The sequence below is a fragment of the Pongo pygmaeus genome, chromosome 1 (assembly GCF_028885625.2).
Source record: "Pongo pygmaeus isolate AG05252 chromosome 1, NHGRI_mPonPyg2-v2.0_pri, whole genome shotgun sequence".
In the NCBI taxonomy this organism is placed as follows: domain Eukaryota; kingdom Metazoa; phylum Chordata; class Mammalia; order Primates; family Hominidae; genus Pongo; species Pongo pygmaeus.
Window position 1 is genome coordinate 95,185,108 of NC_072373.2, and position 11,863 is coordinate 95,196,970.

At 57.7% G+C, this 11,863-nt stretch overlaps 1 protein-coding gene across 7 annotated transcripts; it reads right to left on the reverse strand.

The window, feature by feature from the left end:
* Positions 1-789: 789 nt before the first annotated feature.
* Positions 790-11,861, reverse strand: TRIM46 (tripartite motif containing 46). Of its 7 annotated transcripts, none has more exons than XM_054459528.2 (11): positions 11,756-11,823; positions 11,144-11,184; positions 10,124-10,385; positions 9,540-9,883; positions 8,694-8,837; positions 8,479-8,574; positions 7,514-7,767; positions 7,156-7,277; positions 5,835-6,137; positions 3,602-3,899; positions 790-1,947 (listed from the first exon to the last, which is right to left on the reverse strand). In XM_054459528.2, exons 2-11 carry the CDS (start codon positions 11,165-11,167, stop codon positions 1,554-1,556), a joined length of 2,241 nt encoding a protein of 746 aa, XP_054315503.1. In that variant the 5' UTR covers positions 11,168-11,184; positions 11,756-11,823; the 3' UTR covers positions 790-1,553. The 7 variants fall into 7 exon arrangements, with proteins under 7 accessions (XP_054315503.1, XP_054315528.1, XP_054315488.1 ...); XM_054459553.2 differs by lacking the exon at positions 11,144-11,184 and adding an exon at positions 10,499-10,585 and having other exon boundaries at positions 11,756-11,818; XM_054459513.2 differs by lacking the exons at positions 11,144-11,184; positions 11,756-11,823 and adding exons at positions 10,499-10,585; positions 10,689-11,141.
* Between the last annotated feature and the right edge of the window lie 2 nt (positions 11,862-11,863).

An 11,863-nucleotide genomic window follows, 5' to 3' on the forward strand; every position in this document is an offset into this window, starting at 1 on the left:
GCCAGGAGGCAGCAAGGAGCGAGTTTGTTTGAGAAGCAGATGTGAGGAGGAGGTGACATTGGGGAGTAGGGGTGGCCTGAGGAGCCACCTCTGGCTAACCCTGGCAGCACAAGAGGAAGGAGGAAACGAAACCCAGGCGGGCTTTGGAGGGCTAGCGTGACTGGGCTCCGTGACTGAGCTCTGTGTGCCAGCGGCTCTCCCCTCTCCTCGCCTGGCCCACGCCCTCCTTGCCCCCTGGCATGGTGCCCCCAGGTGGCTCTATTCTTAGCTGTCCAGGTGTGAAGTAAATCCTTGGGCAGTGATAACAGCCCAGAGTCAACAGGGTTGAGATAAGCGGAGGCTGGGTCAGATCCGGGCGCTGGCACCAGGCCCAGTCCCCTCCCTGACCCCGGCTGCCCCGCCAGCCTGCTGCCCCTGGGGTGGGCTCTACCACACCCTGGGAATGGGGAAGTGGTTCTGGTTCCCTGACCCCTTTGGGCCCAGGCACATTGCCTGTCCCCTCAACCGCATTCCCCCAGGGCCTGGTGCTGCAGGCCTGGAAGCCCTGATTGGGGCCTGCCGCCAGCAGCCAGAGAGCTATGTCCCCTGGCAGCTGTGATGGGCTCAGGCCAGGCCGGGACATGTGTGGCAGGAGGCTTAGAGAGCCTGGCCTGGGGCCTTCCTCTCTCAGGCACCAGATCCATTGATTGCTCCTGCCTAGAACCACAGCCTAGCACCCTGCTCCCTCCCGCCTACCACACCCAGCACAGAAACTAACAGGAATGATTGCGCTCAGGGAAGGCAGAGATGTGCCTGGCATCACAGTTTATTGTTTATAAACCATGACAATAACAGCTGTTGCTCGGCACAGGCCTAGCAGAGCCCACTGCAGGGGGACGGCAGCGGGTACCAGAGGCCTTGCCTGGCCCAACCCAATGGGAACACCCAGACTCAGCTGGGTCCCCAAGGGAGACTTGGCACATTGGCATGGGTGTGGGACAGGTAAAGCATGCAAGAGGGAGAAGAGGGACATAAGGGGCATGCGGCTGTCTTGTGTTGGGACCCAAATAAATAAAGCAGGATGACAGGGTCCCCTTCCCCTCACCAGGAATGCCTGGACAGCGTCCAGCCCCAAAGCCTGCCTGTCCCAAGGCTGTAATTCAGCATCAACAGGGCAGGGAGCTTGGCAGGGCAAGGGCAGAGCTGGAGATCATGCCCAGTGTTCTAGGTGCCCTCCCTCCCAATCAGCCTGGGGGGCACAGGACAGGGATGGAGAAGGGGCTCTCTCCATGGCTTGGGTAACATGCCAAAGGCAGGTCAGAGGGCAGATTCAGTGGGGGTGGGGGCCTGGCTAACAAGCAATGGAGAGAACGGGGGCCATCCAGAGAGGTGTGGACAGAAGAGAGCCCCTGGGTCAAGAGAAAACTGTGGGAAGACAGACACGGGAGAAGGGGCAGGACCACATGGTAAGAGAGTTTGAGGGAGAAGCTGCCAGGGGGTAACAACTGGGCGCCAAGAGGTTTGGGGGCCAGGGCCCAGGAGGACCCCAGGTCTGCATGAGGAGCCTGGAAGGCTCAGTCCAGCTTGGCGAAGCCCCCAATGGTGACTTTCCTCTCAGGCTTAGTGCCCACTGGCTCCTGGAGCTGTACTGCGCCACCCCCGATGAAGCAAAAGGCAGGGCACACAGGCCCTGAGCAGTCCAGGGGGCACTCCAAGAGCCCACGGAAGGACACCGCATCCAGGAAGGAAACCCGGCCCCGCTCATAGTCCAGGCAGATGCCCAGGCGGGGTGGCAGGGGCACTGTGCAGCCGGCTGTGGGGCCATCCCTCCCTGTCAGCCCTGCGTTTGAGTTTGCCCCCGACCCCAGCAGGATCTTGCCCATGCCAATGGTTAGGAAAGCGAAGGGCGGCGACGCCTCCACTGTGGCATCCTCGGCACCGCTGTCGTGCCCACTGTCCGGGTCGTACCTGCAGAAGCGGGTGTTGGGGACGAGATTGTTGAGGGATGGAGTGACAGATGAGGTACCAGAGGGAGACGCTGGAAGGATGGAATGTTAAGGAGCAAGAGGTTGAAGGGATGGATTTTGGGTGTTGAGAAGAAAACGCTGAAGAGTCAGGGGTTAGAGTATAGGGTCAGGGGTCTGGGTTTGGTGGAAAGAGAGCACAGAGAGGAAAGCACATTGGCAAGAGAGGGGCAGGGGGACAGGAAAGACATAGCATTGGTATAGCCCGCGGAAAGGCGTTGAGAAAAATGGTGTTGGGGAAATCATGCTGGGGAGATGGTTCTGAGGATTAGAGGACGTTGGAAGAATCCGAGATTAGTGACTAAGAAGAGAAAGGATGTTGGGAAGGTGGGTGTCAGGAGAGAGATGAGGGTGGATTGGTGTCACAAATGAAGGGTGTTAGAGGTATGCGGGGTTGGGGACAATGGGGTTTAGGAGGGGATTTGTGTTGGGGAGAAAGCATTTTGAAGAAATAAGGTGTTGGGGGATAGAGTGCTGGGGAGAAGGCTTAGGATGAAAAGCATTAGTGGGAGGGTGTTAAATAGGGAGTCGGGGCCGGGCATGGTGGATCACGCCTGTAATCCCAGCACTTTGGGAGGCCGAGGTGGGCGGATCACGAGGTCAGGAGATTGAGACCATCCTGGCTAACATGGTGAAACCCCATCTCTACTAAAAATACAAAAAATTAGCTGGGCGTGGTGGCGGGCGCCTGTAGTCCCAGCTACTCAGGAGGCTGAGGCAGGAGAATGGTGTGAACCTGGGGGGCGGAGCTTGCAGTGAGCCGAGACTGTGCTGCTAGACTCCAGCCTGAGCGACAGAGCGAGAATCCATTTCAAAAAAAAAAAAAGAAAAAAAAAATAGGGAGTTGGGGAGAGGAGGGTTATGGAGGTGGGATGTTTAACGGAAGAATTTTTTTTTTTTTTTTTGAGAAGGAGTTTTGCTCTTGTCACCCAGGCTGCAGCACAATGACACAATCTTGGCTCACCGCAACCTCCACCTCCCGGGTTCAAGTGATTCTCCTGCCTCAGCCTCGCGAGTAGCTGGGGTTACAGGCATGCGCCACCATGCCCAGCTATTTTTTTGTATTTTTAGTAGAGATGGGGTCACTCCATGTTGGTCAAGCTGGTCTTGAACTCTCGACCTCCGGTGATTTGCCTGCCTCAGCCTCCCAAAGTGCTGGGATTACAGGCGTGAGCCATCACGCCCGGCTAAGGGAAGAATTTTAAGATACGGGTGAAGGAGGTCTTCGAGAGCAAAGGTTTTATGGAGAAGGTATGTTGGAAATGGAGTGTTAGGAAGAAAGGACACAGACGCTTGGAGAGATGGTGTGTTGATCCAGAGTGACAGATGGTTGGAAGGAAGCAGAGATGGCTCCCTCTTTTATCATCCCTTTCCCTGACCACATGCCATGCTCTGAAAATCAGTCCTCAAAAGCCCTTTTGCTGAGCCCATGCCTCTCCTGGACACAGGCCTCCCAGCCTGGCTTCCAGGCTCCTACTACTTCCTCCTAATCCTCTCCCAGGCCCACCCTAGCAAGTCTGTGCTCCACTTGCCACCCCTTCTGTGCCCCTCACTCCCACCAGGACCCCCATACCCCATCCCTTCCAGAGGGGTCTGACCTGGGGCTGATCACATCAGGGGCACCCTGGAAACTTTCTTGAAGCTTGCTCTCCAGCCCGACGCCCACCTTGACCAAGTAGGAGGCTGGGTCTACGGCGCAGGCCCAGTAGCTGCGGCCCTGGGTCACAGCCACGTCGCCCAGGACCACATCCACACTCAGGTGGCAGCCGGTCAGCAGCCGGTCAGCAGCCAGCAGCAGGGGCAGCCCCGGAACACTCCGTACTGCTCGCTGGTCCTTGCTGATAGCCAGCCGCTCTCGGCTTGCACCCCAGCGGCCGTCGAGGAAGAAGTGCAGGACTGGAAGGAGGGAGAGGGTTGAGATGGAGGAAGAACTTCAGGGACAAACACTGGCACTGGGGGCTGTGAGACTGCAGAACAGGAAACACGTTGCAAGGGGGTTCAGTCAACAGGAACAGGCAGGGGGTTCAGGAGAACAGGACATGGGAAACTGGAATGGGGGGCATGAGGAAAAAAGAAGGGGGCATTCCAAATGGGCATGGGACCCCAGAGAGTTTTTGTGATGACAGTGGGCACAGAAGTCAGTGCTCTGGACCTGGTTGACTCATGGGGCTTCCTCGAACCCCTTACTTGTGGCCAGCCCCATGGACAGTTCCCATTATTCTGTTCCACCTGGTGACATTCCCATCACCATCAATCTGTGCCTTCCAGCCCATACTCTGGGTTCACACCTGGCCCTTATACCCAGCCCCTACTTGGGTGGCAAGGCTTCCCTCTCATGCCCACCCCCTGGAGTCCAAACTATTTTCTAGTCATTTTAGTAACATTCTTGAGCCCTAACCATGAGCCGGACACTGTACTCAGACTCCCATGGATTGTCTCAAACCAGCTGAATTCTTGCAATCCTATGAGGTAAGCATTATCATTTTTAAAAAATATATATATATTTTTTGAGACAGAGTCTCACACCGTTCCCCGGGCTGGAGTGCAGTGGCGCAATCTCGGCTCACTGCAACCCCCACCTCCCAGGTTCAAGCCATTCTCCTGCCTCAGCCTTCCAAGTAGCTGGGATTACAGTCGCCTGCAACCATGCCCAGCTAATTATTTTCATTTTTATTTTTAGTAGAGATGGGGTTTCACTATGTTGGCCAGGCTGGTCTTGAACGCCTGACCTCGTGATCCATCCACCTCGGCCTCCCAAAGTGCTGGGATTACAGGCGTGAGCCACCGTGCCCGGCCAAAAATAATTTGTTTTTTACGTATTTTATTTATTTATTTATTGAGACAGAGTTTCACTATTGTTGCCCAGGCTGGAGTGCAATGGCGCGATCTCGGCTCACCACAACCTCCGCCTCCCAGGTTCAAGCAATTCTCCTGCCTCAGCCTCCCAAGTAGCTGGGATTACAGGCATGCGCCACCACACCCGGCTAATGTTGTATTTTTAGTAGAGACGGGGTTTCTCCATGTTGGTCAGGCTGGTCTCAAACTCCCAACCTCAGGGGATCCACCCACCTTGGCCTCCCAAAGTGCTGGGATTACAGGTGTGAGCCACCTTGCCTGGCCTTTATTTATTTATTTATTTATTTATTTATTTATTTATTTATTTTTTCCGAGACGTCGGAGTCTTGCTCTGTCGTCCAGGCTGGAGTCCAGTGGTGCGATCTCAGCTCACTGCAACCTCCGCCTCCTGGGTTCAAGCGATTCTCCTACCTCAGCCTCCCGAGTAGCTGGAATTGTAGGCACACACCACCACGCCCGGCTAATTTTTGTATTCCTAGTAGAGATGGGGTTTCACCATGTTGGCCAGGCTGGTCTCGAACTCTTGACCTTGTGATCCGCTCGCCTCGGCCTCCCAAAGTGCTGGGATTACAGGCGTGAGCTACCTCGCCTGGCCTATTTATTTTTTTAGAGATCGGGTCTCACCGTGTTGGCCAGGTTGGTCTTGAACTCCTGGCCTCAAGCAATCCTCCCTCCTTGGCCTCCCAAAGTGCTAGGATTACAGGCATGAGCTGCTGCACCTGGCTAGTATTATCATTATCCCTACAGAAAAGGACTCTGAAGTTCAGAAAGGGGAAAAACTTGCCAGAAGCCACCCACACAGTTGTCAAGAGGCAGAGCTAGGATTTGAACCCAGGCCGTCTAGCTCCAGAGCTAGTGTGTGTGAGACCTACTATGTTATATGGCCTCTCTAGCAGCAACCGGAACCAACCGTCAGGGCCTGGGCCCTGGCATTCCCCATGCCCTTTGCACGACCACCTGTGCCTGCTCACTCACCAGGTGCTGGGGGCGTGTGCAGGTGCACATCTTCACTGTACTCGCCGTAGCCAGCCTTGTTGCAGCCGCGGACGCGCAGCACATACACAGAGCCCGTGTCGGGGTTCTCAAGCAGGGCACTGGTGCCCCTCACCTCCTCCCGCCGCTGCCAGCGGGTGGGGCCCGGCTGGGCAGGCACATCCGTGCGCCGGAACTCAACGGTATAGTGCCAGGCAGGTGGTGAGTGGGGGGGCAGCCGCCAGCACAGGAAGATCTGATCATAGGCAAAGGTGCGCTGGGTGTCAATGACGGGGGCCTCAGGCACTGTTGGAAGAGACAGCGGGGGTCAGTCAGGGCCTGGCCACTGGCCTGGCATGGAGGGCAGGGGCAGGCAGGAAAAGGGAAAGCAGCGGGAGCCGGGGGGGTGAGTGTGGGTGAGAGGGAGCTGGGGAAGGGCTCATCTGGGAACTGGGCACAGGAGGGGCAGGGCAGGGCCCAAGAGAGAACGAGGCAGGAAAGCGCTGGGCTGGGGGTCAGGACACCTGTGTGCTAGTACTGGGCTGCTGCTACCTCACTCTGGCCTGGAATAAGTCACTTCCCCTTTCTGGGCCTCAGTTTCCTCCCCTGTCAAATGAGGGTATCAGATCAGGTAAGTTCTGGGGGCCCTTGCAGCTCAGATATTCTATGAATTAAGAGGAGCCCCAGGGAGGGGCAGGCAAAGGCCACTGGAGCCCACAGGCAAGAGGGCGCCGAGCAGGAAGGAAGGGGACCAGGCTCAGAAGAGAGATTTAGGAGGCAGCGAGGTGGAAAGTGGGGACAACAGAGGGACAGCAAAAGCTGAGGGCAGGGGTTGGAGGTCAAGGGAAAGGAAGTGCAAGGCCAGAGGGCAAGGGTCACAAGGACAAAAGGTCAGAAGGGCCAGGATTACACAAGCGCCTGAAGAAGGCAGAAGAGAGACAGGGCATCGGTCCAGTGGGAGGACCACGAGGTCGGGGCAAGGCAGGAAAGAGAAGGAAGCAATGAGTGGTTGGCCGAGATGCGTGGGAGCAGCGGGGTGGGAAGGGGGCCCGGCGGCGGGCAGGGCCCCCGGGGCAGGGCCGCTGACTTGCCTGGGGTGCTCCGGAGCAGAGTCCGCGGTGGCCACAGCCTACAAACAAAGAGAGGGAGAAGCAGCGCTGAGCGCGGTAGGACGGTGTGGCAGGGTGGGCTGGGTGGGAGGAGTGGCTGGCCAGGCCGGGCAGGAGGCCGGGGAGGTCCCCGGTAGGCACTGCCCCCCGGGCCCGCTGCTGGGGAGGAAGGGAAGAAGGCTCTGGTTGGGCATGGGGCCTGGCCATCTCCTTACCTCGCAGGAAGTTAAGCTCTGTCAGCAGCTTCATCTCACGTCCCACGTCGAGCTGGCAATGGCGGAAGGAGGAGCTGGCAGCTGGCCGGAACGTCTGGAGGGCTTCAGTGGCTCGGGCAATCCTGGGATGGGGACAAGAAAGGGTCAGGCACTGCCATCTGGGCAGCCACCCTTCCCCTCAATTCTGTCTTGCCTGCCCCTAGAGCCTTGGGAACTGCTTTGGGAGCTGGTATCAGTTTGGCCTCATGAAAATCCTCAGAACCCCAGTTCTCCACCTGGCAGTACTGTAGACATTGTCCTAGATGTTGGTCACACCCGTGATATCCCTGCCCCGCTAGGAGCCCATGCCCCTGAGTACCTGTTGTGCAGCTGCTTGGCGGCTTGCACAAAGCAAGGCTGGTCTGTTTCCTTAAGTACTTCCTGGGCATAGCCCACCAGACCTGAGCCATCCAGCAGGCTCCGGTGCTCCTGGATCTGGGCGCTGAGACGGGCCAGCCGCTCCTGCTGGCATTCTTCAATGGCCTGAAGCAGTGATGCCCGCTTCTCCTCCAGCACAGCCCCCAGCCCCCGCACCAGCTGTGACACCTCCTCCTTGGCCTGCTGACCACTCACCTGCCCAGGGAGCAACACCCAAAGGATGCACGACTTACTATCTTCTTTTTGGAGGCAGCACTTGTGCTGGCCTCCTTGGCCACCACAGCATGGCTAAGGTCACAAGGGATCGGGGGAAATCCTACTCACCCATTCCTACAGGGCCTGGGCTCATGGCTGCAAAGGCACCTCTAATGGACTCAACTCCTGGTCATTTGTGCCAACCTTCCTGGAACCCCACATCATAATCCCTGCCCCTTAGTGACTCATCCAAATGAATGAGGCCATGGCTACCCTAAGGTCCACTTGGACTGCACTAATTAATGTCCACTGGCATCTATGCCATCTTTAGTTGTCCATCCCCATGTCAGCCAGCTCAAGCAACCTGGCAGAAGGTATCAGTCATCACCTCACTCTAGCACTGGGAATGTGTGCCATCCTTGGTAGGCACCTGAGCCTGAGAGCATCTGAGCTACGCATGGGGTTTTTTGAGCTACGCATGGGGTTTTTCGAGCTCTCTCCTGAGCTATAGCCACCCTGCCCCCACCCTGCAGCCCAGGTACAGCCTGGCTTGGGGCACTGGTGTTCCTGCAAACCTGATTTAACCAGAAGCTGGACACCTCACGGACTTCCTGAGCTAGCAACAAGGTGATTGGGTCATGACCACCCACACCCCCTTCCTGCCCCTACTCCCAGGAAGGGCCCAGGGCCCACCTCTGTACCCTCCCTCACCTCGGTGTGCCTCACAGCCTCCTCCAGCTCACAGATCTGGGTCTGTACCGTGTCCTGGTTTCCCAGGATGTATGTCAGGCTCTTTGTCAGCTTGTCCTGAGGGGGAAGAAAGAGGTGGGCATCAAGCCCAGCTCTGCAGAAGCCAGCAGTTGGGAGGAGGTGCAAGAGGGTAAGAGTGTGAGTTAGCACTAGGGTTGGATAAGGGGGGTCCTTACCTTGAGGGCCTGGTAGGCACTGAGCACTGGTGTGATCTTGTGCCCGCTGTGGGTGCGCCGCACCCGGCAGAGTTGACATACCAGGCGTTGGCATGTCTTGCAGTAGTGGGTCACCTCTTCCTTGTGGTCTGGGCACATAAGGCCCTAGGGACACAAAGAACAATGTGATGGTCAGACAATGGTGTATCTAAGGGTGCTACGCTACCACTACAGCAGTTTGGTGCCCTCCTCCCCTGGCAAGATGGGAGTGGAGACATCCGCTGGTGGTGCTACACAGTGCCACCTAGTGGTACATACTGGCATCAAAGAGAGCCTTTCCTACAGTCTCCGGGCGGTGCCCATTTCACCAGCATTGCACCTCTCTTCATCTCTCTCATTGGGATATGTGGCAATAACAGTTATAATGATGCCAATTAATCTTAGCCTGGTAGTTAATAATTAACCTTGTCTATCTTGTTTACTGCTGTATCTCCAACACCTAGAATAGCACCATGCACATAGGTGCTCAATAAATATTTGTTCAGTGAGTGAATGCACACAGACCTTTTTAGTGTGCAGGTAACACTTTTTAGTGAACAAACATTATCTCACGCCATCCTCTCAGCAACTCTTTAGGTATGGACATTGCAGGACAGATACTACCATCCCCCTACAGGGATGTAAATGAGATGGAGGCCCAAAGTTGTTGAATGATTTGTCCGGTGACTTTGTTACAGATTACAGAGATAGGTGCTTAGCATTGGAAAAGCCTTCCCACTTTCTTTTGGAAACCCACAATGCCAGGTACCCCCACCCACCTGCAGCAGCATGTCCCTCCCTCCCCAGGCCTTGGAAGGGTTGGCTCACCTTGGGTCGGAAGGAGAGGGTGGGGAGGGTGGGCTCATGCTGGGCTTTCTGGGTGCCCCAGGGGTGGAAGAGCTTGAAGCACTCATTGCAGAAGGTGGCGCGGCACTCTGTGCAGCCCTTGGTGGCCTCTAGTGGTGGGGGCTTGCACAACTGGCACAGGATGGCGCCTCCCACACTCACACTCTGGCGGTACCGCTCCACCACACGCTCCAGAGTCAGGTTCCGGAAAAGCCCTGCCAGACCCCGCTCCCCAAGCTCCACATCACCTTGGCAGGCTGGGCACGGGAACATGATCACTTGGGGGTGCAAAGCACCTCGCTTCCTCCCAGGATATGTCCCAAAGCCTGTGGGTGAACCAGGGAGGTAGAGGACATGAGAGTTACAGCTGGCTGGGTGTGGGGAAGCCTGTTTAATTAAATTAGATTTTCATTGTGCCAGAGCTCCGCTCTCATTAGAGCCTGCGTAAGCAGTATCTCCACCCCCCAGAAAGATAGACAGATGCCCCTGACCAGTGATGGACTTCTTCCATCTTCCTGATGAATAGCTCAGCGTTCCCATCCCCACCCTACAGGCCCCAGTCCCACCTGACTTAAGCAGCCGGTCCAGGCGGTCTGGCTTGGGGAGAGTTCTGCGGGAGAGGCGGGGGCTGCGGGTGGAAGGGGTGGAGGCAGGAGAGGTGGGCTCGGAGCTGGGGTCCCCACCATGTCCTATGTAGCCCTGCTGGCCCAAGACCTCTCGGGCACAGGCCTGGCACACGTTGTGGGTACAGGGCAGCACCAGTGGCTGCTTGTACATCTCTTGACACACTGGGCACAGCAGTTCCTTCTCCATGTTCTTCATGCTGGTCTGTGGAGGGACCAGGAGGCTAGGTCAGCGCTTGGACACTTAGGCATACCTCAGCAGCCCCTTGGCTGCCCTTGGATACCCTAGGGGTCTGAGGAAGGAGCAAGACAAGCTACCTGCAGCTTTTCCACAGCACCTGCCTTGGGCTGGTTCACAGACCTTCCCAGACCTCTGTCCCTTGCTTCTCTTTCCCCGCTGCAGAGCTAAAGGCCCAGAGGAGGGACGGTTGGAGCTTGTGCCTGCTCCAGCCTCAAACCCAATCCCCATTTCTCCAGCTGCAGCAGCCCCAGCTGGCAGCCCCCTCACCTGCCTCCATCCCCCATCTCTGGGCAGCTTGCCCCTGGCATTTTTCTCAAGGACACCGCCCATTCTGCAGCTCCATGCAGACCCCCACTCCCTTCTCTAGCAGCACCCCCATGCCGTGATTCCTCCCGATAGCCAGGAGAGGCTGGCACTCCATCCTGCTGTCTCCATACGTCCTCCTGCCGCGGCTCCGGCCTGCGGCCACTCCAGCCTCCATTCCCCATCCTTCACTTCCCCATCGGTCTCCTCCAATCCCTCTTACCAACCCATTCCCCTTCGCCCCCATCAGGCCCTTCCGCCCTCTCCCGCAGCGCAACCCGGTCAGCTGCACCCCCTTCTCCGAACTAGCGGGGGAATCAAGAGCCCCGCCTACTCGCCCCCTCCCCACCGGAAGTCCCCTCCCCCTCTTGGTGGCGAGAGTGGGGGTCCTCGGGCTATGCCCCACCCCCACACCTCACCTTGGTCCCTCTCTTCGCAGCCATCCCGGTCAGGGGCGCAGCTGACACAAAGGAGGGAGGAACAAGGAGGGGGGGAGGAAGTGGTGGGGGGGAACACGGTTGGCACCGCCCCTGGGAGAGCCGGGCACGGGTTGCCATGACAACCGCAGGCTCGGAAGCAGCCCTGAGTGGGGGTGCGTGGGGTGGGGTCTTGGGGAGGGGTCCAAATTGGGAACTGCACTGTGGGGCGGCTCCTACATCATCCCCCACCTGTCCTCAGTTTTCTTGGAAAATATCCAAGCTCACACGTCCCCCTTCTCATAACAGGGCCTTTCCCCTGAAGCCCCAGCCCCGGTGCACTGCTGGAGGCCACCCCAGCCCACCCGCTGCGTCTGGGCTGCTCCTAGCTCCTCCTCACGCCCCAGCACACCGACGCCTTCAAGGCACTCACCTCCGGGCTGCTCCCGGGATTACCGTCTCATACCTGCATCCCGACCCTCCCAGCCGTTTCTGCCATCTCTAGCCCCCTGTCTACATCCCAGCATCTTCCTGGATCCCCACCTGTTCCAGGTCCCAGCTTGCCCCAGAACCCTATACGCCCCCTCCCCTTCCCTCGACCCCACCTTAACTCACACTGATGCGGACCAGTGCGTCCATGATGGAAGTGAAGGTCTGCATATCCTCACCCTCTGCCATGGCCCTACCGTGCCCGCCCGCCCCTGGGTGCCCGATCCCGGCTGC

What these genes read in the sequence shown, in the direction of transcription:
- TRIM46 (XM_054459553.2), bottom strand. Translation starts at nt 11,818, where the DNA reads ATGGCAGAGGGTGAGGATATGCAGACCTTCACTTCCATCATGGACGCA. An exon ending in CCCTCTCCTTCCGACCCAAG is followed by an intron (nt 8,838 to 9,539) that starts GTGAGCCAACCC and finishes TTGTGTCCCTAG; the next exon opens with GGCCTTATGTGCCCAGACCA. An exon ending in GCACACGCCCCCAGCACCTG is followed by an intron (nt 3,900 to 5,834) that starts GTGAGTGAGCAG and finishes CCCTCCTTCCAG; the next exon opens with TCCTGCACTTCTTCCTCGAC.